The 26,544-nt window shown below is 48.2% G+C and overlaps 1 protein-coding gene and 1 non-coding gene across 2 annotated transcripts; one reads left to right on the top strand and one right to left on the bottom strand.

Annotated features, from left to right (window-relative positions):
* The first annotated feature begins 9,322 nt into the window (after positions 1-9,322).
* On the top strand, positions 9,323-9,394 carry trnav-uac (transfer RNA valine (anticodon UAC)). Its single transcript has one exon. It is a non-coding gene; the product is annotated as a tRNA-Val (tRNA).
* Positions 9,395-16,804: 7,410 nt separating this feature from the next.
* On the bottom strand, positions 16,805-24,198 carry LOC138242527 (macrophage mannose receptor 1-like). The gene is made up of 6 exons (XM_069198061.1): positions 24,150-24,198; positions 23,461-23,838; positions 22,649-22,999; positions 22,008-22,096; positions 20,595-20,697; positions 16,805-16,929 (listed from the first exon to the last, which is right to left on the bottom strand). The coding sequence occupies exons 1-6, from the start codon at positions 24,196-24,198 to the stop codon at positions 16,805-16,807; spliced, it is 1,095 nt and encodes a 364-aa protein (XP_069054162.1).
* Positions 24,199-26,544: the final 2,346 nt, after the last annotated feature.

The following is a 26,544-nucleotide window of genomic DNA, read 5'->3' as shown; positions in this document are numbered from 1 at the left end:
CCCCTCCTCACACAGACCGTGGAAAAGCCCCCGAGTGTGAGGGCTCTCTCTTCCTCCCAGGAGCTCTTGGACACGACGCACAGACAGGGCGCGGGGAGCCGCCGCCTGCAAACACGGCTCCAGGCAGGAATCCACTCCGCAGGAACCGCAGAGCAGAGGAGATGGGGGCAGCTTAGCTCCTGTGCAGAGACCTGAGCTGTTGTTGCTGCGGACGCTGTCTTTTCTGCACTCGGGGTAGGAGTGAATGTTGAGTTGCCCTTAGAAATGAAGCAGAGCACTTCAACGGCACGGTTGTGTGTGTGTGTGTGCGCCCTGGTGATTCTGGGAGACAGATCGAACCTGGGCTGTGGTTTAAATGTTTGTGAACAGAATACCCTTATCCCAGTGCATTGTGCCACATTAAATAAACGCACGAGAAAAAGAGATTCAGAACGCAAAGCTGTGTCAGTGTTCTGTGTAAAAAATCGGTTTGAACATCACAGGAGCTGTTTTTAATAAGCTGCTGAGTAAAGAATATTGTAGCATTTACAGGTTCTTTTCAGAACAAAGGACGAGTGGAGACGCGATTAACAAACAAGCGCTTTGTTATTAATACTCACACTTTGTTATGAACACTACCATTAAAACTACCAGTTGTACTCTCACTAATGTTAAAATGAATACACTAGTAGTAGTATTAGTTGCTGCCCGTGACGTCACATACACTCTCTGTGACGAATGCGAGACACCTAGACACATACAGTGACGTGCCGGCTGTTGCCGTGGTTACCATACTTATGATTTATAAACACTGGAAAAATGTATTTAAACTGTTACTTACATACATTTATCAACTTGGAATATAATTTTCTAGCTCTAGGATAGAGTTACCTAAATAATAATATGAATAATCATTGTTTAATTTCGGATTGAACATTATTAACACTAAACGCACTATGGTAATTGATCGATACAGTCTTTATTGACTGTTTTCTAGATATTTAAACAGGGTCAAGAAAAGAATCAGTACTCACCAATCAGTGAAGTTAATCGATTATTCTATGGTCCTTCAGCTGAATAAATTGGTTGTCGATACATAAGTGATCAATAATTCTCCTCCGTTCCCTCCGCGCATCTCCCGCGGTCTCGCTCTCTGATCCCAGCACTCTGGCTGGTGTCTGTGACGTCACAGCGCTCTTTCTGACAAAGCAGAGCTGGAGGAGACTCCTGTCCGGAGCCCGGGGGGCTTTTCTTACAGATATAAAATCTCCCCCCCCAAAAAAAACACACCGGACTGTGAAGAGAAGCGAATCATCACAGTTGGAGAAGGAGAGCGACAAACCTAGGAATAAAATTCATTAAACAGAAAAAAAAGTTTACATCGCAGATTATTGCGTTACAAAGCGTACCCATGTGGAGCAGTAGAGGACAAGCACGAGTCCCTGAAATAAGCGCTTTTAAGAGTTTTACACAAATCTTCAGAGTAAAGAAGCCAGGAGGATCAGACTCCTGATCCTGGAGGTTAAAATGTGTATCCTGGTTTTATTTCCACCCAGCTCTCAGTTCCATTAGTGGTCTGATGATTTAAATTAACTGTATAACTGTTACCAGACTTAATCTAAATTGTAAATTTATAAGACTGGCTACTAATAATAAATATACTGATCAAAGTGTCAATACTGGTGTTTATAAAATAAATACTGTAGCATTTGCAGGTTCTTTTCAGAACAAAGGACGAGTGAAGACGCGATTAACAAACAAGCATTAACACAAAACCAAACACAGGATATACACACACATGAGGAGACTGAGGGAACAAGTACACATAGTTAGGGTGGTAATTACCTAACAACACACTATACTTTTACAAGACTACACAGGGCACTAGAACTACTAGGACATTATTTACACAGGTAGGGTCAGCCGCTGGTCATCGTGCTGACCCTCAGACTCTCCCCGGCTACCACTCCCAGCATGCCCAGCGGTACTACGAGCGCCTAGGGGCACTTTCTCCTCACCACCAGGCGAGGGCATTACACTGCCCCCACCTGAAGCGTCTGGCGTCTGGCGTCTGGCGTCTGGCGTCTCGCCGACGTCGAACACCCCCCTCAGGCTGTACTCGTACTGGGCTAACTGCTGTGGAACCCTGCGCCGCAGTGACGGCTGGCGACCCACGGACGCCCCACTATCGTCCGGCTCCAGCCCCGGCTGCTCCTGTAGAGCCTCCCCACACGGCTCCTCCTCCCGGGCCCGGTAGGGGGCCAGGCGGTCTCGGTGCAGGACCACCACTCTCCCCCGTGTTCGCAACCGGACACGGTAGCAGACTTCACCCACCACCCCGAGTACCTCAGCGGGACCCTCCCACGACGGCGCCAGCTTAGGGCTGAGGCCTTTGCAGCGGCGCGGGTTGTACACCCAAACCGAGTCCCCGGGCTGGAAGGCAGGCCCCCTGCAGCGCAGGTCGTAGTGCCACTTCTGCCGGACCCCCGCCTGTGTCAGGTGGGTCCATGCAAAGCTGTGCACCTGCTGCATCCGCTGCCGCAGGTCCCACTCGTAGTCCGGTCCAGCCGGCGGTGCCGACCCGTCTCCGGGCGGCGGGCCGAAGACCAGGTCCACCAGGGTTCGCATTTCCCGGCCCAGCATGAGCGAGGCCGGGGTGCACCCGGTGGATTCCTGGACCGCGGTCCTGTACGCCCAGAGCGCAAGGGGGAGGTGGCAGTCCCAGTCCCGTTGGTGCCGGGACACCAGGGTGGCCAGCTGGGTGGCGAGCGTCCGATTAAACCGCTCCACCAACCCGTCGCTCTGGGGATGCAGCGGTGTGGTCCGCGTCTTAGTGATCCCCAGGCGCTGGCACACTCTGGCGAAGACCTCGAAGTTACGCCCCTGGTCACTGTGTAACTCCTCCGGCACCCCCAGCCTGGCAAATATCCCCTCCAGCAGTGCATCGGCCACCGTGGGGGCACTCTGGTCCGGGAGGGCGTAGGCCTCCGGCCACTTCGTAAAATAATCCATGGCCACCAAGACGTAGCGGTTCCCAGCCTCGGTGCGCGGAAACGGGCCCAAAACGTCCACCCCCACCCGCTCCATAGGAGCCCCCACCTGGTGTTGTTGGAGGGGGGCCCGAGAGTGCTCGGGGGGACCCTTCTGCGCCACGCACACCGCACACGTTTGGCAGTACCTCTGCACGTCCCAGTGGCAAAGACCCCAATAAAAATGGCCTCGGAGACGCTGCAGGGTTTTCTTACCGCCGAAGTGCCCCATGCCCGGCTGGCCGTGCACCGCCCCGCGGAGCGACCGAGGCACCACCAGCTGCCACCGTACCTCACCACTGGAGGGTACCCGCCACCCCCGGTGCAGCACCCCATCCTTTACCTCCAAGGCCTCCCACAGGGCGCAGAGGGCCTTGACGGACTTTGGGTGCGGGGCGAGCTCCTCTCGCGTAGGCCGCACTCCAGCTGCCCTCCAGCGGAGCACCGGCCCCACGTCAGGATCAGCTGCCTGACGCTGCGCCAGGTCTGGCAGGCCCACCCCCAGCGGCCCCTCCCGGGCCGTGGCCGCGGTGCCCACCCCCGCCACGGTGCGGACAGCCACCTCACGCTGCTCCCGCCGGGCGCAGTGATGGCAGTCCGCGGCCTCGCAGGGGCGCCGCGAGAGAGCGTCGGCATTGAGATGGCGAGACCCCGCACGGTGCACGACAGTGAAGTCGTACTCCTGCAGGATCTCTATCCATCGCGCCATCTGCCCCTCCGGCTCCTTTTAGTGGAGCAGCCAGGTGAGGGACGCATGGTCGGTCCTCAGCCGGAACCGGGTCCCGAACAGGTACGGCCTGAAGTGGTGGACCACCGCCATCACCGCCAGCAGCTCGCGACGGGTCACGCAGTAGTTCCGTTCAGCCCTAGTCAAAGCCCGACTATAGTAGGCCACTACGCGCTCCCCATCCGGCCCCTCCTGCGCCAACACCGCGCCCACCCCCGAGTCACTCGCGTCGGTATCGAGAACATACGGCAACCGCGGGTCGGGGTAGGCCAGCACGGGGGCCCCCACCAGAGCTTCACGCAACCGGCCGAAGGCAGTCTCACAGCCCGAGTCCCAGTCGAAACGGCGGCCCTTGTCGGTGAGGGGTTGAGCCTCAGGCCAGCACGGCGGATGCAGTCCAGCACCGCCTGGAGGTTCGTCAAGGCCTGGTCGAAGCCCCGGGCATGAACCAGCAGATCGTCCAGATACAGCACACACTGGTTCCGCGGGACAGATGCCAGCACCCTCTCCATCAGCCTCTCGAACGTCGCCGGGGCATTGCACAGGCCAAAAGGAATGACAGTAAACTGCCAGAGGCCCTGGCCGATAGAAAAGGCTGTCTTCGGGCGAGCATCGGGAGCAAGCGGTACCTGCCAGTAGCCGCAGCGGAGGTCCAGGGAGCTGAACCAGGTCGACCCGGTGATGTAGTCTAGGGCGTCATCTATCCTCGGCAGGGGGTAGGAATCTTTCCGGGTGACCTCGTTCAGCTTGCGGTAGTTGACGCAGAACCTCCACGAGCCGTCTTTTTTTTTTACCAGTACAGCTGGCGCCGACCACGGGCTCGCGGAGGGCTCAATCACCCCCGCTGCGGCCATCTCCCGGATCTTTTCCTCGGCGGCGGTCCGCTTGGCGTGAACCATGCGTCCCGGTGGGATGCGGATGGGCCGAGCGTCGCCGGTGTTGATCTCGTGTTGGACCAGGGCAGTGCGGGTGCAGTCCTCATCTATCGCCGCAAAGAGATCCTCGTTCTGGGCGAGTAGCGCCTGGAGCCGCTGCCGCTGGTCCTGATCGAGGCCCTCGCAGCTCTGCTGGTAGATCCTCAACGGCGCGCCTCGCTTCCATGCAACGCTCGGCTCCCGCCGCCGCCGCCTTGTCTGGCCCCCCGGCTGACTCGGGAGCAGGATCCAGCACGCTCGCTCCCCGGCTCACAGGCCTGGTCTGCCCCGGCGACTGCCGCCGCCGCCGCCGCCACTGCCTCTTTTTCTCCCAGCTCCGGCAAGCCCGCGTCCCTCGGCCTTCGCCGGGCCTGCCCTCCACCAGGTGAAGTCGCTCCCCCTGCCACACCAACTCCTGCCGGCTCAAGTCCAAACTGGCCCCCACTCGCTGCAGTACGTCCAGCCCCAGAATGCAGTCCTCCTGGATGGGTGCAAGGTAGCAGGGGTGGCACACCGTCGCTGCACCTAGACGGAAGGCAAGCACCCGTTTCCCCCGGACTGCGGCGAGCTGTCCCGTCACGGTCCTTAGCCGCAGGCCGGAGGCCTCCCATCCTGGGGGGTTGGTGTCCTCGGTGTCGGGGAGGACGCCCGGCCGGAGTAAGGTTACCGATGAACCGGCGTCGAGTAGGGCCAGGCAGGGTTGGTCCTCGATTCGGCAGTGGAGGTACAGGCCCCGGCTACAGCCGACTCGCCCCACGGTGGCGTGAGGGGCGCCGGTCTTAACAGCGCTCTCCGGAGCGGGGGGTGAGGTGTTCGAGTGGCAGCCTTCCACACGCTGAGTCGCCCCGTTCCCGTTTCCCGACGCCGATCGAGGAGTGCGAGGTTCGGGTGCCCGGCAGAACCGGGCTCAGAGTTCCCTCTTCCTGCAGCGGTCGCAAAGCAGCGTGTGGGGCTGTTCCGCAGGGGTCGCTGCAAGGTCTGGCTCCTCTTCCCCCTCGCTGGACTCCTCCGTCGCCGCCTCGGTCAGCCAGCAGTGTCTGCTGGCGCTTCCAGCCACCCTGAACACGGCCTCAGCCAAGGCCTGCTCCAGCGATGCACTTGGTGCCGCAGCTCCTCGGGTGAGAGGGCCTTGAGAAAGGCCTGGAGAGCCATCTCCCCCTGCGCCTCCCGGGGAAAAGTTGGGTATCCTCGGCGGGCGAGGAACGCGACATCAGCGGCAACCGGGCCCAGTCGCTCTCCTGGTCGGCGCCGCCGCAGGGCCAGCCTCTCCCGCATCAAGTCCGGCGCCTCCTCCACACCGAAACGCAGCTGGAGAGCCGCCGCCAGCGCCGTGTATTCGCCTCTGTCCTCCTCCGGGACGTCCAGGAGCACCTGGCAGGCCACTCCTTCCATCTCTGCCCGGCACCAGCCATTCGTCCAGGCCGCGAGCTGGAACTGCGCCTTGTAGGTTTCCCAAGGCGCTTCCCCGTCGTAGCGACCGGGTTGCACCTGCACTGATGGGTGTGGGAATCGCTGGTCAGCTCCAGCAGGGAGGGTATCTTCTCTTTGGGGCATCCACTGGGCGGGAGTAGCGGGCAGTCGCCCCAATTCTACCGGCAGGACCACTACTGGATAGCCCTGGTAAGGGCTGTGGCCACCTGTCACACCCAGGAGTTGCTCAGGCTCCCTATGTGCGCTGCCGATGGGTTCTGTCTCTTTTAGAGTCAGACAGCACTTGACAGAATCAGCTAATGTCTGCCAAGATTTGTCCATCCTGCCCGCTTCTGACACCAATGTAGCATTTAGAGGTTCTTCTCAGAACAAAGGCCCAGTGGAGACGCGATTAACAAACCAAGCAATAGCTTTATTCTTTTACAACCACAAAACCAAACACAGGATATACATGCACATGAGGAGACTGACAGAACACGTACACATCTTTAGGGTGGTAATTACTTAACAACACGCTATACACTTATAAGACTACACAGGGCACTAGAACTACTAGGACATTATTTACACAGGTAGGGTCAGCCGCTGGAAAGCAGGGATAATAAGGAAATGGGTGGCACCCAAGCACATGTTAAAGAAAAAAAACTTGGCTTCTTAAAAGTGATTATGATAGCCACAGGACAGAAGAGACAGTGCACTGTGGTCCAATAATGACTGTGTTGAAACAGCCAGAGTGTGCTGCATGCCATGGAGATGGAAAAGGTAGCTCATCCCAGTCAATCGCAAGGTTGTGTAGGACTGCACATGACCTGATGATGATGGTGCTGGCTCTTGATGGACTGGTATACAAACCAAATGACAGCCAAGCAAAGCGTTAGTTGTTTTACAATTCCGAAAGATTGTTCAAAGTGGCTTCTTGCATTTTTATGACTCCTGTTATAGTGCTTCTCTTGTAATGTTGTAGGATTGTGCACAGGTGTCAGAAGATATAGTCATAAAGAATAACCACAGGCAAAACAACATGCCAGCTTGCTCTTCCCTACTTTGAAAGGAAGATATTGGAACTGATTAAAGAACTTAATTTGAAATGTAAGCTCCTACTGACACAGGAGAGAGAGTTCTGAAAAGTAAGCACAAGGCACACCATGGATAAATAAATGTATTAATTTAAAAAAAGAAATACTGAGAAGGTCAGAGGAACAATAATTGTTGTATTTATTTGCTCAGGTAGTTTTATAAGTTTAACTTTCAGTAAAGTTCTGTTAAAAATAAAACTGGTCATTAGTTGGCGTCTTTTGTAACGATTTAGCAATAGTGACATGTCGGCTTGTTCGACTGGAGTGTTAAACAAAAAAAATACAGTAGCGTCCTGTCTCAAGTGTACAGCTGCAGTTCTCGTTTGTTTCGTGACAAATTGCAATTGCATTAGTCTGTGTAAAAAAAGACTTCTGCAGCTCCAGTGGTGCGATCGAACTCATGCTGAGATTGAGTTCAAGCCTCACCTGGAGCAGTGTGGCCTATATCTTCAACTATTTAAACTAACTGACCAGTTTAGGTCCTGTTAAGTATTTGCTGGAGATCAGGTCTAAATTAACATCAAAGGAACAAGTAAAGGTTTGTTCCTTGTCAGACCTGAAGAAGGCTCCAAAGCTCAAACGTTGTTTGCTTCTCTTTTCTGCATGAAATAAAATTTTACTTGTTCTTATGCAGTCCACACATGCTGACACAGCTCCCTACTTAAATTACCATCAGCAATGGACCTCCAGCAGACCTATACACAAATATATGAGAGAGGTCTACTGAAATGAGAGGAGCACGATGGAGTACCGAAGACTTGAAAAAGCACTCACTTTTCTGTGTTTTTGTTGTTACCAAGATTTGTTTTTAATGTTCTTTTTCTCTTTGTTTTGAAGTTGTTCTGTTTTTTTTTTCTTTTTTGTAGTTGTTAGACTACTACAGGGATTTACCTAGGTTCTATTAAGACTTCTTTTATCAAAACATATTTTATTAATAAAAGTGTGATTTCTTAATAATCAACTTTAATGTTATCTTTATTAGTAGCTGTATTACAGGTAATGCATGCACAGCCTTTATTATGCTATAGTGAATTTTCAGGTATCCCATGGAGGGAAGAGAACTGAAATTAAGGAAATACTTATTTAAAGGGGTATAAGTCTTAAAAGTGTTCTGTCACATCTGGGTGTTAATTGAATAGATTTGTTGTATTATTTCATATGATTTGACTCTACACTTGTGTTTCTCAGGAGACAGCAGTAATATTGGGGATTTGCAGGTACAGATAATAAATTATACTATACAAGTGTAGAGGTTTGATGGGTTTACTGAGACAATTATTAATTGTAGCAGTAATCACGAGGTTGTTCGTTGTGGCTTTTAGAAAATCAATCGTCAGAACAACTAACAACGCACACACACGGGTTCAATACACGAGATACATTTATTAACATAAATTGTGCACCAAACATATACTAGTCTGCCTGGATACGAGCGGCAGACCTTACTGTGAGGGTTATCAATATACAAGGTATATAATCTCGAAGAGATGCAAACACAAAGATACACAACAGAGAATATATGTCAATATATATCGTTCGGTTACCAAATCGCTAATCAGTGTTATTACCCACTGTTACTCTAAACTCGGAAGTAAATACATTACTCATGAATTAAATTGATAACAACTTTTTTTGAGGTACAACTGAATTCTCGAGACAGAATGTAGAACATGGGGTTTACTTATCCACTGTGTATGGATTTGGAATCTCCCGGCACGAACACCAAACCAGCTGACAAGCTCTGTTGCAGCCTCTGTTCCAGCAGTTGTCCAATGGGCGTTGTCCCGGCGTCCTCTGGCTACCAGTCTGAATCCATCAAGAAGACAGGAATTTTAATATCGCACTGCCGTCTTGTGTACAAAATATTTGTTCAGCTCTAACGTCTGTGTCCGTTGACAAGGCATCTCAAAAGGAGGTATTAAATAAGAAAATGATCCTTTCTGTTACCATTCCTGTGGTTGGAGCGTTGTTTCACCCTTTTACGTTCTACAATATTTACAGACAAGGTTTTATCACTGGAGTTGTACAGAACAAGTGTGCATCAGTCCATGAAAATCATCAGTACTGCTGTTTTTCTATGCATAGTTTAATCAAGAGCACTTAAAAGATGCAAAAGATTGATTGTGGTCTGTGAGCACCTGCACATCTTCGAAAGTTCTCTATGTCGGGGGTGTAGCTTAGTGGTAGAGCGCTTGTCTTACATGTATGAGGTCCCAGGTTCAATCCCTAGCATCTTCAAGTGCTTTATGTTACTGTGCTCACATCGCAGTCTTCTGTCGAGTGAGAACTCTTTGCTCGTGTTCATAGAGAGCCAGGTTTACACAATTAAACTCGAAGTGCTACAGTGTTCTCTGCAGTTTTAGATGTACCTCCAAAGCATTTAGTTCTGTTAACTACCAAAGAATGTGAACTAATTTAAAGTCACATTCAGGAAATCCAGAGAACGTCTTCACACTTGTCGTGGCTGTTGCAGAAAAACCTCACCCGGGATTTCCTGAGAGATCATTCACCGAGCGAGTCCTCCCTCTGGATTCCGCACTGAGCTGAAAGCTGCGCGAATTCCTCACTGCGTGTCCTCTACTGTGTAGCACAGTGACAAGAACGCCTTGAGTTTTTTTCCGTATGTGAAGGAAAATGCAAAAGAGCATGAAAAGTGTTGATGGTATAAAATATCCATGGTACAACTCGAGAAAGAACTGACGGACAAAACAATGACATTTGATGATTACAAGAGAAACACAACCATCCGAACATGGGCTTGGATCCTGAACGCTTGTGTTAAAAGACAAAGCAAAGGATATAACCTGTAAATGTCTTCATGTCTTACAGTTTATGAAATAACACAATTTCTTCCTTTCTTAATAATTTCTTACTATTGATAGATGCTTTTTTGAATTTTAACAGAATCACAATTACAGACATTTGGGGTTAAACTGTTATTCACATATTCTAACGAAGAGAAACGTTAGTGTCTTCCGGTATGTGAGCCCATTTCTCAAATAAGAAAAGAATAAGTTATATAAATTGAATTATTCTATTTTGTAGGCTTGCATAGTCTTATTCATATTTCAGTTAAACCTTTTCTTCTGTAGTAATTTCACTTGATATTATATTAGTCCTGATTTACAATTTTTGGACATGGTTCATCTTAAATAATTTGTAATTAGTTTCAGTTTTGGAAAATCGCGCCCAGAAGCTACTAAAACTGGTAATGTTTGCATAATGTGTAATGCAATAGTAGCATTTTGGGTGGGAAAACAAAAGGTATTTCTTGGTATGAATCCCAACACTTCATAAGCGGTGTTCGAGGATTTCTCGCTTCAGATAAAGCTGTCAATACATCACAGATTTTTACTCAATCAATATCAGCAGTGTTATCGCTACCGAACACTAAATATAGATCCTGGCAATACTTCGTGAGATCTTCGTAAGAAAATCCAAAAAAGTACAGAAGCAATAAACGCTTTTTTTGGATCAAGAAGAGGATAATTATGAGACTCAAAATATCCCTGTCTTTTCTTTTTTCGAGGACAAATGGATTATTGAGGTGTAAAGATGGGTTCAAAACCAAAATCATCTGCTATTGCTGCTGTTTCTTTGATAGTTTCTTCAAATCCTTCAATTGATCATTGATTTAGAGGAATAATATTATACAAATTGTGGTTTTCTGTGAATTGCCAATTTTATTGTAATTACATCTTCGTTTACAGATGTCTTGCATGTATCACAAGGTACTGTATAATAGTCGCCGTGTGTCCTCAGCTAAAATGTTTTAAAAAGTACGACAAAAGTACAATATGCTTAACAACATTTATGGTTATATCTATATTAAAATGAAGGTAAATATACCAAGATATTAAAAAACAATTGTACAGTCCTAATCTCATAATGCTTGTGAAGTTTTCCAATAAATCCGAACTGTAATTTTGAAATATTATTGCTGAGAATGCGAAGAGAATACAAAGATCAAAATCAATGAGTGAAAATACAAAAGTAGTTCATTAAACTGAGTTTCTTCCCTGAAATGATTTGATTTGCTTGCAAAGTACTAAGCAGCTTTGAACGGATCACGGGAATCAAATATACAGATGGGTTCAGAGTGTGCTTTCCAACTTTTGTGTAACATTTTCCTTTGATAGGGCAGAGTTGTCTTCACAATCTGGGTTACATAAAAAGGAGTGACGTCAGTACAAAACAGCTTTCCTTCTTGGGGAACAACGGTTGTGTTCCATATTTCTAACTATTTTGGTTTCAAGATCTCAATTTAGTGTGAAACATAAAACCACCCTTTTGGTTAACAACCGAGCCACAAAGACTCATGTACATCTTAACACTCCTCGGTCTCAGTGAAAGTAATACACTCCGTAAAATTTCCAGAGATTCATTTATTTTTAAAGGAAAATCACCAACAGCGGCCGAGATCTACTGGAGTTTTTCATTCTATACTGCGATTTCTGAAGGGTACCCTGTGAAAATATGAGTTTTGACGAGAAGGGATGGACATATAAGGCTTGGGGAATTAAACTTTAAGGTGAAGACTGCGGGTTCAGCAGCAGCAGAACCTGATCAGTATCAGTTGACTCCGATATACTTTGAAAATTAACTTCGGGATTTAGAGTCAGACATGCTACCGTTGCACCATGGGGTACTTAATTAAAAAAAAATAGAAAAACAGTCAGTGTTCCTGGATCTGTTATCAAGAACAACACCTGCACAAGAGCTGCGCAGGAAGAATAAAATATAATCTGAGATGAAGAGACTCTCTTCGGAAGAGCGGCGCTCTTCACAGGAGAATTTTTTGTGAAGCTGATTTGTCTCCTTTGGGGAATTCAAAACAGCTGAGAGCTGTGACCTTGTGGCACAAAGGTAGCATGTCTGACTCCACATCAGAAGGCTGTGTGTTCAAATTATGTCGAGGTCTGCTTTTAGTTTTTCAGGTTCTGCTCGTCCTGAACACGGAATTCACACCATGTAGTTGAGTTCTATCTGTACACCACATAGATAATCTAAACAAAATAGAGCCCTACTGGACATACAGTTAGGATCTCCCACAGCGAATACCCTTGAACACAAGAGAGAAGGCACAGTTCACATCTGCGAAACATCACATCCGTCTTTAGAGACAGCTACATCAGAGAATGGAATCCCGGAAGTTTCAAATAATTTCTTTTAATACAGGTTCAAGCAAACCTGAAAGTTAGGGAGTTTCTGGACACTTTTGTTTTATTAAAAAGTGTCTGAAGCCTGAAAATGTAATTTGAAAAAAAAAAACGCTATTGGACATTAGCAGGTACTTTTTGTAACGATTTGCTATTTCATGCTGGAAAACAAAGGAAACAGACCCAATGTTTGCTTTCAGGTGCGGTTCATTACATAATAGACATCTATTACTGAGGAGCTTGAATAAAATTTACATGAGCCAGGTAGAAGTCAAACCTACAATCTTATGATCCAACATCAGATGCGTTATTTATTAAACTGCTGGTATTTCACATAACCTGAATTCCCCAATAGTGTGCTCAGCGTTGCTACTAGTAATATACCGCCCCGTCTAAAATTTCAAAGTGAGAAACGTGTGTTTTCTGATTTTTTATGAGTTTTAAAATATAATCTCTTTAAATCAGACAAAGGCTTTATGTTCCGCACTGAAATTCCAATTGATTGAGAATTCAAAGAAAGACTGTTTTCTTCCACAACACCGTATAATTATCACATCCACCAGACTCTCCAACTTCTCCAGACCTTGCTGGGTGAGCATTCGCTCCGATAAATTAGGTCACGTATCATGTTAAATCACTTCTTCTCAACACAACATTTCCTGGTACACGTTTTCTCTATGAAAAAAAGACATTTTTCCCTTGCATGATTTCTCGTTTTTTATCAAAGCGTACAGAAAGAAAAAAGAAGAAGAAATAGTGTTGCAAAAGAACTCTGTCGCCCTTGGGAAATGTCAAACGCATTGGACATGAAAAATGCCCAATAAAAGCCATTTCTCTTCGTTTCTTAGTGTCGGGGCTGCTACTGTATGTAAAAGAGGCAATTTGCTCTGAGAGCAGGTTCAACACTTTCTGAACGCAGATGTCTCAGAGCAGTGTGTCCAAGTAGCTGTAAAAGGTGACAGTCATCCCGTCACCGTAGCTTAGTTGGTTAAAGCGCTTCTCAATTAGACAAAAGAACCTATGCTCAAATCCCAGCTGTGTATTTCTTCTTATCTTGTAGTACAGAACGTACCATTTTGGGCAATCACAAAGGGCTTGACTTCGTTAAATGCATGTGTTCATTTCCTTTCTGGAAAACTTGTTTTTGATTAAATTCACACAGCTTGCGAAACATGAAATTCAGTTTTTGGTTATCAGTGCAGAAGAAATATTACCGGCTGGCAAAAAGAACGGTAAGATATTTTTTTTTTGATTCGAGAAAATATTCCACCAGTCAGTCTCTGTGGCACAATCGGTTAGCGTGTTCGGCTGTTATCCAAAAGGTTGGTGGTTCAAGTCCACCCAGGGTCGGGTTTCTTTTGCGATGTAAACATTGTTTTCGCATCGGTCGATTGGATTTCTCAGCTAAATCACAGCCATTTTAATATTTGTAGGAAATGCGATTGTTCAACACGTGTCAAAAATGTCCAATAATGCCCAACATCGCAACTCCCCAGAAAACCATATTCACCCAAGAAAAATGATCGTCGAATCGTCATTTATACTCCCGTCACATCCTCTGCTGAAATATTTTAAAAATACAATGCAGATTTGTTTGAGAACTTGACAAGCATTGTTTTGTTAGCACTGTGCAGTTGGATTTTGATATTTTGACATATTTACCTTAATTTTAAACTGTAAATACTGTACAATCTATTGTAATTGTGTTGTAATATTAAAATATGTTAGCTGAGGATGCAAAGGGGTGAAAGGGAAAGGTCAGAGGGTACAGTAACAACAAGGTTAGGATTGGTGGAGGTGGTAGGGGTGTTGATGGTTTTTCTCTGTAGAGGATGATTGAGTTTTTTATCGTTCTCTGAAGTGAGAAACTGGAAGAGTTGGGAGTTGAGAGATCTGATGAGGTTAGTTATAAAAGGAAGTTGATGTGGAGCTGTTAGCTGTAAGAATTCCTTAATGTCTTTGATGTTGTCATCAAAGATAAACTGCAGTAAGCAAAGATAAAAAGAAAATTATCTTTGCATACTGCCCTGTCTTTCTAACAACTGAAGAAGGCATGGAATAACCTTTTACTTGTTCCTTTGCAGCCTACGCATGCCGAGGCAGCTACAGTATAGTTCTGCAAGTCCATCTAAAATAACTTTGTTAATATATGCAGGTGATAAATTAACGTGTCTGAGTATCTTTTCCAGCTTTACTGAATTACATCAACTTGCCCACCGAGGATAAGCGTACCTCCGTTGCCCGAGTAACGTGACGCCTGTGAATGACGTGTAAAGAGCGCATTCTATACCTAGTGGAGACGGACAACGTTTCCAGCGCTGGGTTTCAGGGGCTTTCCCAACCTCTCCTCGACCTTTAAACGCCTTACATAGTAAATTTACATTATCCTGTAATATGAATTTCCCTAACAGAAAAAAAAAATGTAACAGAAGAAACTCTCGTAAGGTTAAATCCCCCCCCCCCCCCCACGATTACAACCTCCGATTAAACTGCTGCCTGGCCGGTGTACGCGTCGCCAGTCCGCTCCGGCTCCGCAGGAGACGGGCTGTCAAACCCGAGACGGGAATCCGGGTCCGGGCTGCCCCACGGGTGAGTGAACCGCCGTCCTCTCCGGGCTTAGTCCGGACGGAAGCTCAGTAGTACCTAGTGCCCTGTTCACTAACTGCTGTAGGGTACGAGAGGTCGGCGGTGACTAAACACTCCGCCTGCAGGGAGAGGGACGGGACGGAGACGGTTATTCTCTTCTGGCAGTTTATTTTAACTGTCACATTTCCACCGTCTCTCTCTCTCTTTCATTTTCGTCCTGCTCTCTCCCGTTTCCTCGTCACATGGCCGCCGCATGGCCAGTCAGAGAACAAGGAAACGCGTGTATCATCATCGTAAACCTGTTCAGAGACGGAAGTAGAGAGCTCTTTTTAACTTAAAAATATTTTAAACTGCATAACCGAATAAAACAATGACAACGGCCCAGGGCATAAACGCGCACCAGTTTCTGACGCGTAGGCGGACTTCAGAGGCGCCTGACTCCTTTTGTCGTTGAACCGACTTCTGTCTTCATTACTTCGGAGTTTCACTCCTACTTCGTATCAGAAATAAATAACTTTCCACACGACTTTACAGGAAGCTGGAAACAACAGGTTCGAGAAGTGATATTTACATGTCTCTATATATAATACTTTCCGTACAAATAAAAGGTATAGATGTCTGGGGGAGGCTCAGTGGTTGTTATTCCTGCCCTGGGATCAGTTCAGAACCTGGGGTGCTGTCTGTGTGGAGTTCTGAACTGTGTTTGTGGGGGTTTCCTCCTGGTGCTCCAGTTTCCTCCCAGTCCAGAGACAGGCTGGGGGGTTAATTGACTTCTTGGTGTGTGTGTATATGTGTGTGTCCTGTGATGGACTGGTGCCCCGTCCAGGGTGTGTGTGTGTCCTGTGATGGACTGGTGCCCTGTCCAGGGTGAACCCTGCCTTGTGCCTGTTGCTTGCTGGGATAGACTCCAGCTCCCCCCTGTGACCCTGGACTGGATACAGCTGTTAGAAAATGGATGTCACTGTCCCCGGTCTCTTTGTGTGTGTGTCACTGTCCTTGGTCTCTCTGTGTGTGTCACTGTCCCTGGTCTCTCTGTCTGTGTCAGTGTCCTCGGTCTCTCTCTCCAGATGCGCTCCAGAGGTGGCAAGGCTGTAGACTGGAGGATGATGGGAGTGTGGCTCTGTTGGATCACTACAGCTTCAATGGACAAGACTTCCTGTCCTTTGAGGTGGACAACATGACCTGGAGAGCAAGTTCCCTGGAGGCAGAGGGCACTCAAAGGGACTGGAACCAGAACAAGATTAAAAACCAGTATACCAGATTCTTCCTGGAGACTGACTGTATGGAAACACTGAAGAGATTCCTGCAGTACAGAAAGAAACACAAAAACCACACAAAGGTGAGACAGAGAGATATCAGATACAATATGAGACAAATGCACCTAGAAGCTCTACACAAGAAGTTCCCCCATGTGCAGAGGAGTGGGTGGCACAGTGCAGTTTCTGGGGTGCTGTCTGTGTGGAGTTTGCATGTTCACCTCATGTTTGTGTGGGTTTCCTCCCACTTGCTGGTGGGTAAATTGGCTTATGGGAAATTGGCTCGTGTGTGAGTGTGTGTCTGTGTCTGTGTGAATGTGAAGCTTGTGTGATCCTGTGTGAATAGGACGTGTCTGCAGTGCTCCAGTTCTACTGTGATCTCCTTTCTTAGCCTGAGGAACAGACAAAGAGAAAATGTGTTTGATTTGTATAATTGTCTAATACTGACATGTTTTGGTTGTAAAGGTTTGCAGAAAGGAGCCACACAATATTTTGTCTGTGCAGCGATGTCGCCTCACCTTGCACAGTGTCCACACTAATTCTCAGTGTGTTAACATTGCTTCCGGTCTCCCTCTCAGTCTCTCCTCAGGTGTTTGTCTCTTCCGAGCATCTGGGAGACACACAGAGCTGTTCCCTGTCCTGTCTGGTCACCGGGGCTTCAGTCCTAGAGTCATAGAGGTCAGTTTGTCCAGGCCTGGAGAGACCGAGGGAGAGGACGTGTGGTCCAGTGGGCTCAGACCCAATGGAGACAGCTGAGGAAGAGTGTGGAGATCTGAGAGAGTAAGATCGAGGAATACAGCTGTACTGTCACTCATCACAGCTCCAACCACAGCGTCACGCTGAGTTGGGGTAAGTGTCTGGAGCAGATCAGTGTGTGTTATACTATATCACACACGGGGGTGAGAGTGGAGCAGATCAGTGTGTATTATACTGTATCACATACAGGGGTGAGTCTGGAGCAGATCAGTGTGTATTATACTGTATCACATACAGGGGTGATACAGGAGCAGATCAGTGTGTATTATACTATATCACACACGGGTGAGTCTGGAGCAGATCAGTGTGTATTATACTGTATCACACACTGGGGTGAGTCTGGAGCAGATCAGTGTGTATTATACTGTATCACACACAGGTGAGTCTGGAGCAGATCAGTGTGTATTATACTGTATCACACACTAGGGTGATAACAGAGTCACATTATTTTTGTTATGCAGCAGGTAACGTCTGAAACTTTTCTTGTCTCTATAGCAGATTATGCCGCATGTCTGAACTCTATCCACCTGGATTCCAGACTGCATGTCAGGGTGATTCTGGCACTTCTGTGTGTGATGGCAGCAGGGGCTGTAGTCATCTTGCACCAGAAGAAGCTGTGCTGTGTGCCATTTTTACCACTGTCTTCACAAAGTCTTTTCACAGACCCCAGCTTGCTCTCCATGAGACACACAGACAGGGAGAGAAGCTGGGGGTCAAAGTGCAGGGTCAGCCATTGTACAGCACCCCTGGAGCAGTTGGGGTTAAGGGCCTTGCTCAGGGGCCCAAAGGAGTAGGATTCCTCTGCCGGCCGCAGATTTTTAAAAAAGATTTTAAGATTTTTGAAGTACGCAGGCTGGATAGCCAGTAGCCATATCACCCTGCAACTCGCAACTGGTCAGTACTTGGATGGGAGACCTCCTGGGAAAGCTGAGGTACTGCTGGGAGAGGTGTTAGTGTGGCCAGCAGGGGGCGCTCACCCTGCAGTCTGTGTGGGTCCTAATGCCCCAGTATAGTGATGGGGACACTAGACTGTAAACAGGCGCCGTCCTTCGGATGAGACGTAAAACCGAGGTCCTGACTCTCTGTGGTCATCAACAATCCCAGGGTGTTTCTCGAAAAGAGTAGGGGTGTTTCCCCAGTGTCCTGGTCTAATCCCCCCCTGGTCTTTACCAGTCACAGCCTCCTAATTATCCCCATCTCTGAACTGGCTTCATCCCTCTGCTCTCCTTCCCACTGAGAGCTGCTGTGTGCTGAGCGGACTGGAGCATCATCCAGGTGGGGCTGGAGGGGATCCCCATTAACCTGTAAAGTGCTTTGAGTGGAGTGTCCAGAAAAGCACTATATAAATGTAAGGGATTATTATTAATTTTTATTATTAAGCTGTTTAAGATGGCAACACACTTCAGGCGCATGGAACATGAATGCTGGACACGAATATTAATAAGCTTCCAATGACAACACCACAGAGCAAGAACACGTTTGAGCTGAAAGATGTATATTTCACATTGAAACCGCAGGAAGTCTGATTACAGAGTAATTATGTGGTGAATGTTTCTACCACCCTGGGGGTGTCAAAGCATGGTGTTGTAGTCCTAGATGCATTTTTTAAAACTCTGTTTGCTTTTGGACATCCACTTTGTAGGAAGAGATTTAGTTCGAGTTTGCTTTTTATTTTATTTTATAGAAATTGGCCTGTCTCATTATTGTCCAGTGCTTCAGGTTAAGGAGCTAGAATTGTGTTAAGGAGCCTCTGAGACTCCTTATTTGATATATATGGAGTACCTGGGGGACAGCTCTGTGGCTCAGTGGTTTTGCTTGGCTGCCTCGTACTGCAGAGGCCCCGGGTTCAATTCCAGACCCAGAGTGCTGTCGGGGTGGAGTCTGCATATTCTTCCGTGTGTGTGTGTCCCTTATTGGACTAGCAGGGTACACCACTATCCATCCTGGATGCATGTACATGATCTCACAAAAGACTTGAACGCGGGTGCCTTGTGCTTCCATTGGATGACAGAGGAGCTACGACCACGATGATTACACAGTACCTAGTTTGGATGATGTCTTACGCTCATGAAAGTCGACTGCAGTTCCAGATATTGAGCAGGTATATTCAAGATTTATACAACCCTGACAGCCTCGATCCTTTCTTGACAGCCTTGTTAGGAGCAAAGGCAATTACTGCTATGTTTAATTACTCTGGTGACCGACACCAAGCTGCATGGTCACTATAATCCACTATTTATTCCATACATGCCAGCGTGATTAAGTAGCACTATAACCCTGAGTATGCACAGATATATACAGTATGTCTCCTTCAAGAAGTTCCTTGAAGTATGTTCCTTTTAAATCATTAATACTACACTTTCTTATATTGATTAAATGAAATGGTCTGAGACACATGTTTGAAAAGTTTAAAATAGGCATGAGGGCGTTATCTACAATACAGTATTTCTAAATGTAAGAATGTGAGAGTTGTGTGGACCTTATCTTTTTTTTACCTTGTTTAGTCTTTTTTTTGGTCAAGTGCAATTGTATTACAGTATGTAGCCCCTGACGGTGTTATTGGTGTTATATGTTATATGTACTCTTGTTTGTACGGTATAAATTTTTGCTGTTGCAATAAAAAAAAAACGAAAGTCGTGCATAGCAACGGTCACTAAGGAAGTGCGGCTTAATCCTGGAATTCCGGTGTCCGTGCAGTAGAGGGAGACACTCCCTCCGCTCTCACAGTGGATCAGCTGTCACCCTGCTCACAAGGGGGTGGAGGGGATCCCCATTAACCTGTAAAGAGCTTTGAGTGGAGAGTCCACAAAAGCGCTATATAAGTGTAAGCAATTATTATTATTTATAACAAATCAAATTACTTAAGAACATATGAAACGTTAATGATACCAATAGACAATTCAGCTTATTAGAGCTCAGTGTTTGTTCTGTACACATGTACTTATAATACATGGAATAATTTACAAAGATCCCACTACGTCCCCCTGTGTAGAATAGATGTTCATAATCTGTTTAGTCTATTGTTAGTCTCTAAACTGTCAAAATTGAAAATCTGACGTTTAATCATATTCCACTTACTGTAAGTCCACCTGTTCTGATCTGTGGTTTCAATGTCATCAACCATCAACTAACCAACCATTTTTATTCTCCTTAAAACTTTTGAAATCCAACTTTTGAGCAGCTGGTCAGAAAGTCAAGTTGCCCAGTAAGGCTGATCGAATGTTCCCTTCCAAACATACGTGAGAGGAAAAATACACCAGTGATTGCCAAAGCAAACAATTCTCAAAAAGTATTTCCTTGGACCTGAATACTACTACTACATTTAAATGTGATAATATATATATATATTCATTAAACAACTCTCAATGCATTTTCACTGTACTGAGACCAGACCTTGATGTTTAAACAGAGAACCACTCATAGAGAAAATATTATACTATATCCATATATATTGAACCTTAATATAAATGCTACGGTATTTGAAGCTTGCATTATTCTTAGACGTCGGTCTGTTGCCAGTGGCCAGTCGCCAGTGTTTCACAGAGGAATCCTGTGCAGACTGATCCTCCGACACTCAGTCTCCCATAGGGTGGCACTGCCCTGTGGAGCAAAGACATCACCGATGAAGTTCCTGGCGTTCAGAATGCGCGTCGCCAAGGCTGTGCTGCTTAAGCATCTCACCATCTTCCTCCTTGTCTTTCGAGAACACCACGCCGTTGTCCTCCTGGCCCCAGCGCAGGCTGGTGTTGCCCAGCTCGGTGTGCCTGGACAGCTCTCTCGTCACCTGTGGAGGGGACAGTACCACAGCAGCCCGGGTCAGAAATCAGGGCCCGGTACGTCTTCCTGAACGAGAGCCGCGGTCTTGTCGCGGCAGGGAGGACGCGATCGCCGGGCGAAACAGGGAAGCAGCAGCAGACAGCGCCTGTGGTGGGTGATAGTGGTCTGTAGTGGGAGGTGGCAGCTGGAGTGAGTGCTCTGGAAAACGTGGGACGTAGTGGGATTCAAAGTTGCAGAACGAAGCAGGGAGGCAGCCAGATAGGTGATGTCGAAAGCAAGCAAAGCCCGGAGCCGATAGATACCCAAGCGAAGCAGCTAAGAGACGAGGTCGAGGCGAGAAATCTTCGACGCCAAGGAGCAAACACAAGGGCAATCCAAGAGCAAGGTCGAGGGAAATGGGGTCAAAGAATCAAGGAAAACTTGACTAAGGAACACCAAGGCTCAAGCCTGAACTCCCTAACACTGAGCGAGCGGAGGGCTGACTGTGAGCAGGTGGAACTGATCTTCCACCCAATTGCACTGTCACGGCAACCAGGTGACTGACAGGTGGCCACGTCGGTTGCTGTGGTTACTCGGAAGGGTCTTTGAGCAATCCAACGTGAGCAGGCATGATAAAATAAACAAAGCCAGCAAGGGAAAGGTCAGCGCTTCGATATAACTGCAACTATGATCTCCAGTATTCTCTCTCTTATATTCTAGTTTAAAGCCCTTATTAACTCTATAACTCTACCCTGCACTTTTGGGCCTATTCATATGCTCCCTTAATTCAAAATGCCAAAAGGAAGATAATAGTAATTTCTTCTGTTTGTTTTGTATTGTGTTTATTAATCACTTCCACTCCCCAGTTTATAAATACTCCCAGTCTGTCCACAGCTCTGCGCTAATCTTCTCTTGCTCCCCTCCCTCCATCCTATCTTGACCCTTGCAACTGCCTCCCTGGCTCATTCTTCACAAATGATTTCCCCAGCCAGGTGAGGTAACACTACAATAATAAGTACACTATCCCTTTATATTCATCTGATTGTTTCCTGAATTCCTAAAATGCTGCTTTTTAACCAAAGAAAATCCCCAATAATGATTCATATTGGTAGGAACCCACTGCGTGCAATGTGTGACAACCATTATGATTGAGTGTATTTCTGATTTCTGTATAACAAAGCAATGTGTGGCTCATTATGCATAGCATTGACTGGATGATCTTTTTTGTCTACTGCAGCTCCAACAGTATGATTTGCTTAGTTTCTTCTTTACGAGGAGCCTGGAATATCGCAAGCCACCTATGCACACTGACACAATCTAGTAGTCGATTTCCTATACCTGGACCAGAAGCCACTCTTTAACATCTGGGTCATTAGGATTCACTTCCGAGTCCATTAATATCCTTACTCTCAGCACCACTCTCTTCCCTGTGGAGGAAAGGATGAAAACAGCATAGAAGACAAAAAAAGAGGCAAACCCCATTCTGAAGTAGCATTAAGTGATTCACCCTGCCTGGTCTGAGGGACAGTTATATGGTCAAGGACGTCAAAACATCACTTACAATATTACAAAAGACTGGTGCTCTGAAGGTGGCTCCAGAGTCTATCCCAGCAAGCAACAGGTGCAAGGCAGGGTTAACCCTGGCAGTAATGCCAGTCCGTCACAGGGCACACACCACAGCTCATTTTCCCAGGAGCCGATTCAAAACCTACCAGCATGTCTTTGTACTGCAGGAGAAAACCCACGCAAAGACAAGGAGAACATTCAAACTCCATGCAGACAACAGCCCAGATACTGAACCCAGAGCTCAGGCACTACGAGGCAGCAATGCTAACCACTGCACCCAGTGCACCCTGGGACCGACTCTGGGCCACCACAAGTGCGAACTGGACAAGCGGTCGTGGAATAGCAAAGTGAAGGCGACGTTCCCCGCAAGGTTACCCCCATAAGGCTGTCGAAGTGGCACCGCGATAACTTACCACTGTAGCAGAAGAAAGCGTAGGTGGTATTGCAATTATAGTCATTCCAGGAGCCTCTCGCACTCCCCTGAAGATTCACGGCGCCACAGCTCTCGATGCCGCCATAATTGTTGGGCTCGCCCACGTGCCAGGGGCGGAAAGTGGAGACGTCCCCATCGGACCACTTCCAGGGCTCGGTGAACAGTCCGATCCAGACCTCCCTGCCTCCGGCCGTAACTCTTACTAACTCATTCTCGCTCTGGCTCCTCACCCGGGTCAGGTCGGTGTAATGTTCTCTGCAAAACGTCAGGGCTTCTGTCCAGTTCTTGGCCTCAGCCACCAGGAAGTATTGATCGGCTGCGCCTTCCCCCCCTGAAGAAGTGAACCCCAGTCAGTAGTCGGGTTGAGGGTCGCGGAGCAGCCTCGGCAAGCAACAGGCAGGATACCACCTGGATGGGACGCCAGTCCACTGCACGGAGGCACAAGCACCGCATACAGTCACACCAGGGCCAAACATTCCCAGCAGCCAATTCACTCACCAGAGCGTCTTTGGACTGTGGGAGGACACTGGAGCACCTGGAGGAAACCCCCACGCACAAGGGGAGAACATGCAAACTCCACCTCGCCACCCCAGGATTTGAACCCAGGGCCCCGGTGCCGCCATCCCATCAGCCCAAGAGCCACTCAAAGGATTCAATTCCGAGAACAATGGGGAATTTCATAAGGAGGAATTACTCGTACTCCCAAGCCCCCCCCTCCCTCCACCACCTTCACATGCAGTAGTCGCGTGAGAAAGACCGTAAAAGGCCGTAAAAGACTCAGGGGCCATTTACCTTGATAGCAAACGGAATAGCTCGTGAAACTGCAAGGGCGATCTGCCCACAACCCGCCGCCGACCATCGCCACGCAGTTCTCCTTGCCGCCGTAGTTGTTTGGTTCTCCCGCACGCCAGCTGGTAAAAGCAGACCTCCCCACGCCGTAGAGGTAGCCCCCCCCGAGGGACCACTGCCACAGGTCCCAGACATAGTACAGGCCGGTCCAGGCGCAGCCCTTGACCGGCTCGGTGGTGGCAAGGAGCTGCTCCAGGTCGGCTGGCCCACTCACGGTAGCCATGTCCGTGTACTGGCCCCTGCAGTACGCCCGAGCCCCCGCCCACGTCCTGCGCTTGCTCACGAAGTGGTAGCGGTGAGGTGAGACCAACTCCCAGAGGCCTGAAACACAGGAGGCAGGGTTGAGGCTTAGGAGCAGGGGTGACCAGCTCGCGATGCCTGGCCAAGCCTGCGCACGACGTGCCAACGCGTCGGAGAAGCAAATCCGGTCGGGGAATGGCCCGGCACTTCTCAACCCGACATTTGTGGCTGTCGTTTTGAGTGGTTTTGTCTTCCCTGGGGGAGGATTTCAAATGGGTCTGCCAATGCACTGTGAAGTGGCACAGGGGCTTTAGGACTGCAGTTTCTCAGCGTTGGGACGCTGGGTTCAGCTCTGCTTCTGGTCTGGTTTGTATATTCGACACTGTGCTCACGCTGGGTTTCCTCTAGGGTGCTCCAGTCTGCTCCCCAGTCGAAAGGCATGCTGGTATGTTCACTGACGTCTGGGAGAGTTAGTGCCAGTGTGATGGAGTACCACTCCTTGTGCCTGCTGTTTACTGGAATAAGCTCTGGCTGTCCCACCACCCTGAACTGCATGAGGTGGAACAGGTGGGAGGATGGAATATCATATAATCAAGAGCACCGCTGATATCAAAGTCAGGCGGAACGATTAATTGGCAAAAAGCAACGGCATCAACAAGACCAGATGATAATCAGTCTAAGATGGCGCCGTGTTAGTGGCAGCCTGCTACAGCAGGTCTGTGTCTTTTTGTTGTCTTTTTGTTTCTTTCAGTTAGTTAATGCTAGTGTGTTAGTGTTTTTTCTTCATACCTTTGCCGGCAACTAGATTTGCGATCACAACATGATGGATACTAGAAAGCTGACATGCTTTTTCTTGTTTTTTCTGATACTCAGACCTCTGTTTCTATCGGGTTGCAATGCCGATAGCTACAGAGGCATTGTCTACACGCATGACCAGCTGATCGCGCTAGCGCGTCCGGCTCTACTCACTGGAGAGAAGCCATTGGTGCCGGAGGAGCTGAGGAGGAGAAGCCGAGGCTGTAGGGCTGGTGCGACGCAAAAGGCGAAGAGAAGGAGATTTAAACCCTACCTTCCTTTGATCATCATGGGAAATGTGCGGTCCTTAGTGAACAAGATGGACGAACTGGGAGCATTGGTGAGAAGCCAGAGGGAGTATCGTGAATGCAGTATCATGTGTTTCACCGAGACGTGGCTGCAGGAACTTATTCCGGACTCGAACGTTACCATCGGCGGCTTTCAGACGGTGCGGGCGGACAGAAACACCGAGAGTGGTAAGAGGAAAGGAGGGGGGCTCGCGGTGCTTGTCAACAACAGATGGTGGACATACTCATTTTAAGGAGCGCGTCTGTAACCCGGACACCGCGGGAGTTTACATGCGCCATCTTTGTTGTTGTTTACATTCCACCTACGGCAAACGCAGAGGTAGCGTGTGACGTCATAAACACAGTCACAGCCAGTCTACAAACAAAGCACCCTAGCGCTTTTATAGCTATTTCAGGGGACTTTAACCACGTATCTATTTCCACCACTTTGCCTACTTTCCACCAATTTGTTAAGTGCCCGACCAGAGAAAACAAAAAACTGGACTTATTATATGCCAATGCTAAGGATGCATATAGTTCCACAGCCCTTCCCCCCCTTGGCAGATCAGATCACAACCTTGTCTTGCTTACACCACTATACAAGCCTATTGTCCAGCGTCAACCTGCAACCATGAGGACTGTGAGGAGATGGTCTCAAGAGGCTATGGAGGATCTACGTGGTGCTTTGGAGGCCACCGACTGGGATGTGCTGTGCGAACCACATGGGGACGACATAGACAGCATGGTGGACTGTGTCACTGACTACATTAACTTCTGCGTAGACAAAACCATCCCCACCAAAGACGTACACTGCTTTTCCAATAACAAACCCTGGATCACCAGCGACTTGAAGGCTCTTCTGAATGACAAGAAGAGAGCCTTTAGGAGGGGGGATAAGGAAGAGGTCAAGCGTGTACAGAGGGAGCTAAAGCAGAAGTTAAGAGAGAGCAAGGACGCCTACAGGAGGAAAGTAGAGGACAAGCTGCAAAGGAATAGGGTAAGGGATGTATGGATCAGCATGAGAGAGATCACTGGCTTCAAACAGGCTGGGGGTGCAACAGAGGGGAACCTGGAGATGGCCAACGAGTTGAACCAGTTCTTTAACAGGTTTGATTCTGGGTGCTCTGTGGCTCAACACCCATCCCCCCACAGCCACACGCTCCCTAACCCTTCACAGCTGCGACTGCCTAACACCTCCTCCATCCCCCCACAAACATGGCCGCCTACAGCTACAACCCCCGACAGCTACTCACCCACCCATCCCCCACAGCTGCCACTCCAACACCTCCGCCATTAACACCTGCAGCACTGAAAGCCCTATGAGCACCATCCCCCAGGCCAGGCTGACCATCACAGCTGACCAGGTGAAGAAGGAGCTGAAGAGGCTGCACCAGGGTAAGGCCACAGGGCCAGATAACATCTGTCCCAGAGTTCTGAGGGCCTGTGTTGATCAGCTGAGCGGAGTGCTCCAGCGACTATTCAACCTGACCCTGCGCTTGGAGAGTGTCCCGGTGCTCTGGAAGACATGCCTGGTCCCGGTACCAAAGAAAGGGCGCCCCTCTGTCCTCAACGACTACAGACCAGTTGAACTGACTTCTCACGTCATGAAGACACTGGAGAGGTTGGTCTTATCCCACCTGAGACCCCTTGGTCAGCTCATCACTGGACACCCTACAGTTCGCCTACCAGCCGAGTGTTGGTGTGG

This window comes from Lepisosteus oculatus, chromosome 14 (assembly GCF_040954835.1).
Source record: "Lepisosteus oculatus isolate fLepOcu1 chromosome 14, fLepOcu1.hap2, whole genome shotgun sequence".
Taxonomy (NCBI): domain Eukaryota; kingdom Metazoa; phylum Chordata; class Actinopteri; order Semionotiformes; family Lepisosteidae; genus Lepisosteus; species Lepisosteus oculatus.
The sequence above is the reverse complement of the archived record's forward strand: the minus strand, read 5'-3'. Positions and strand labels throughout refer to the sequence as shown.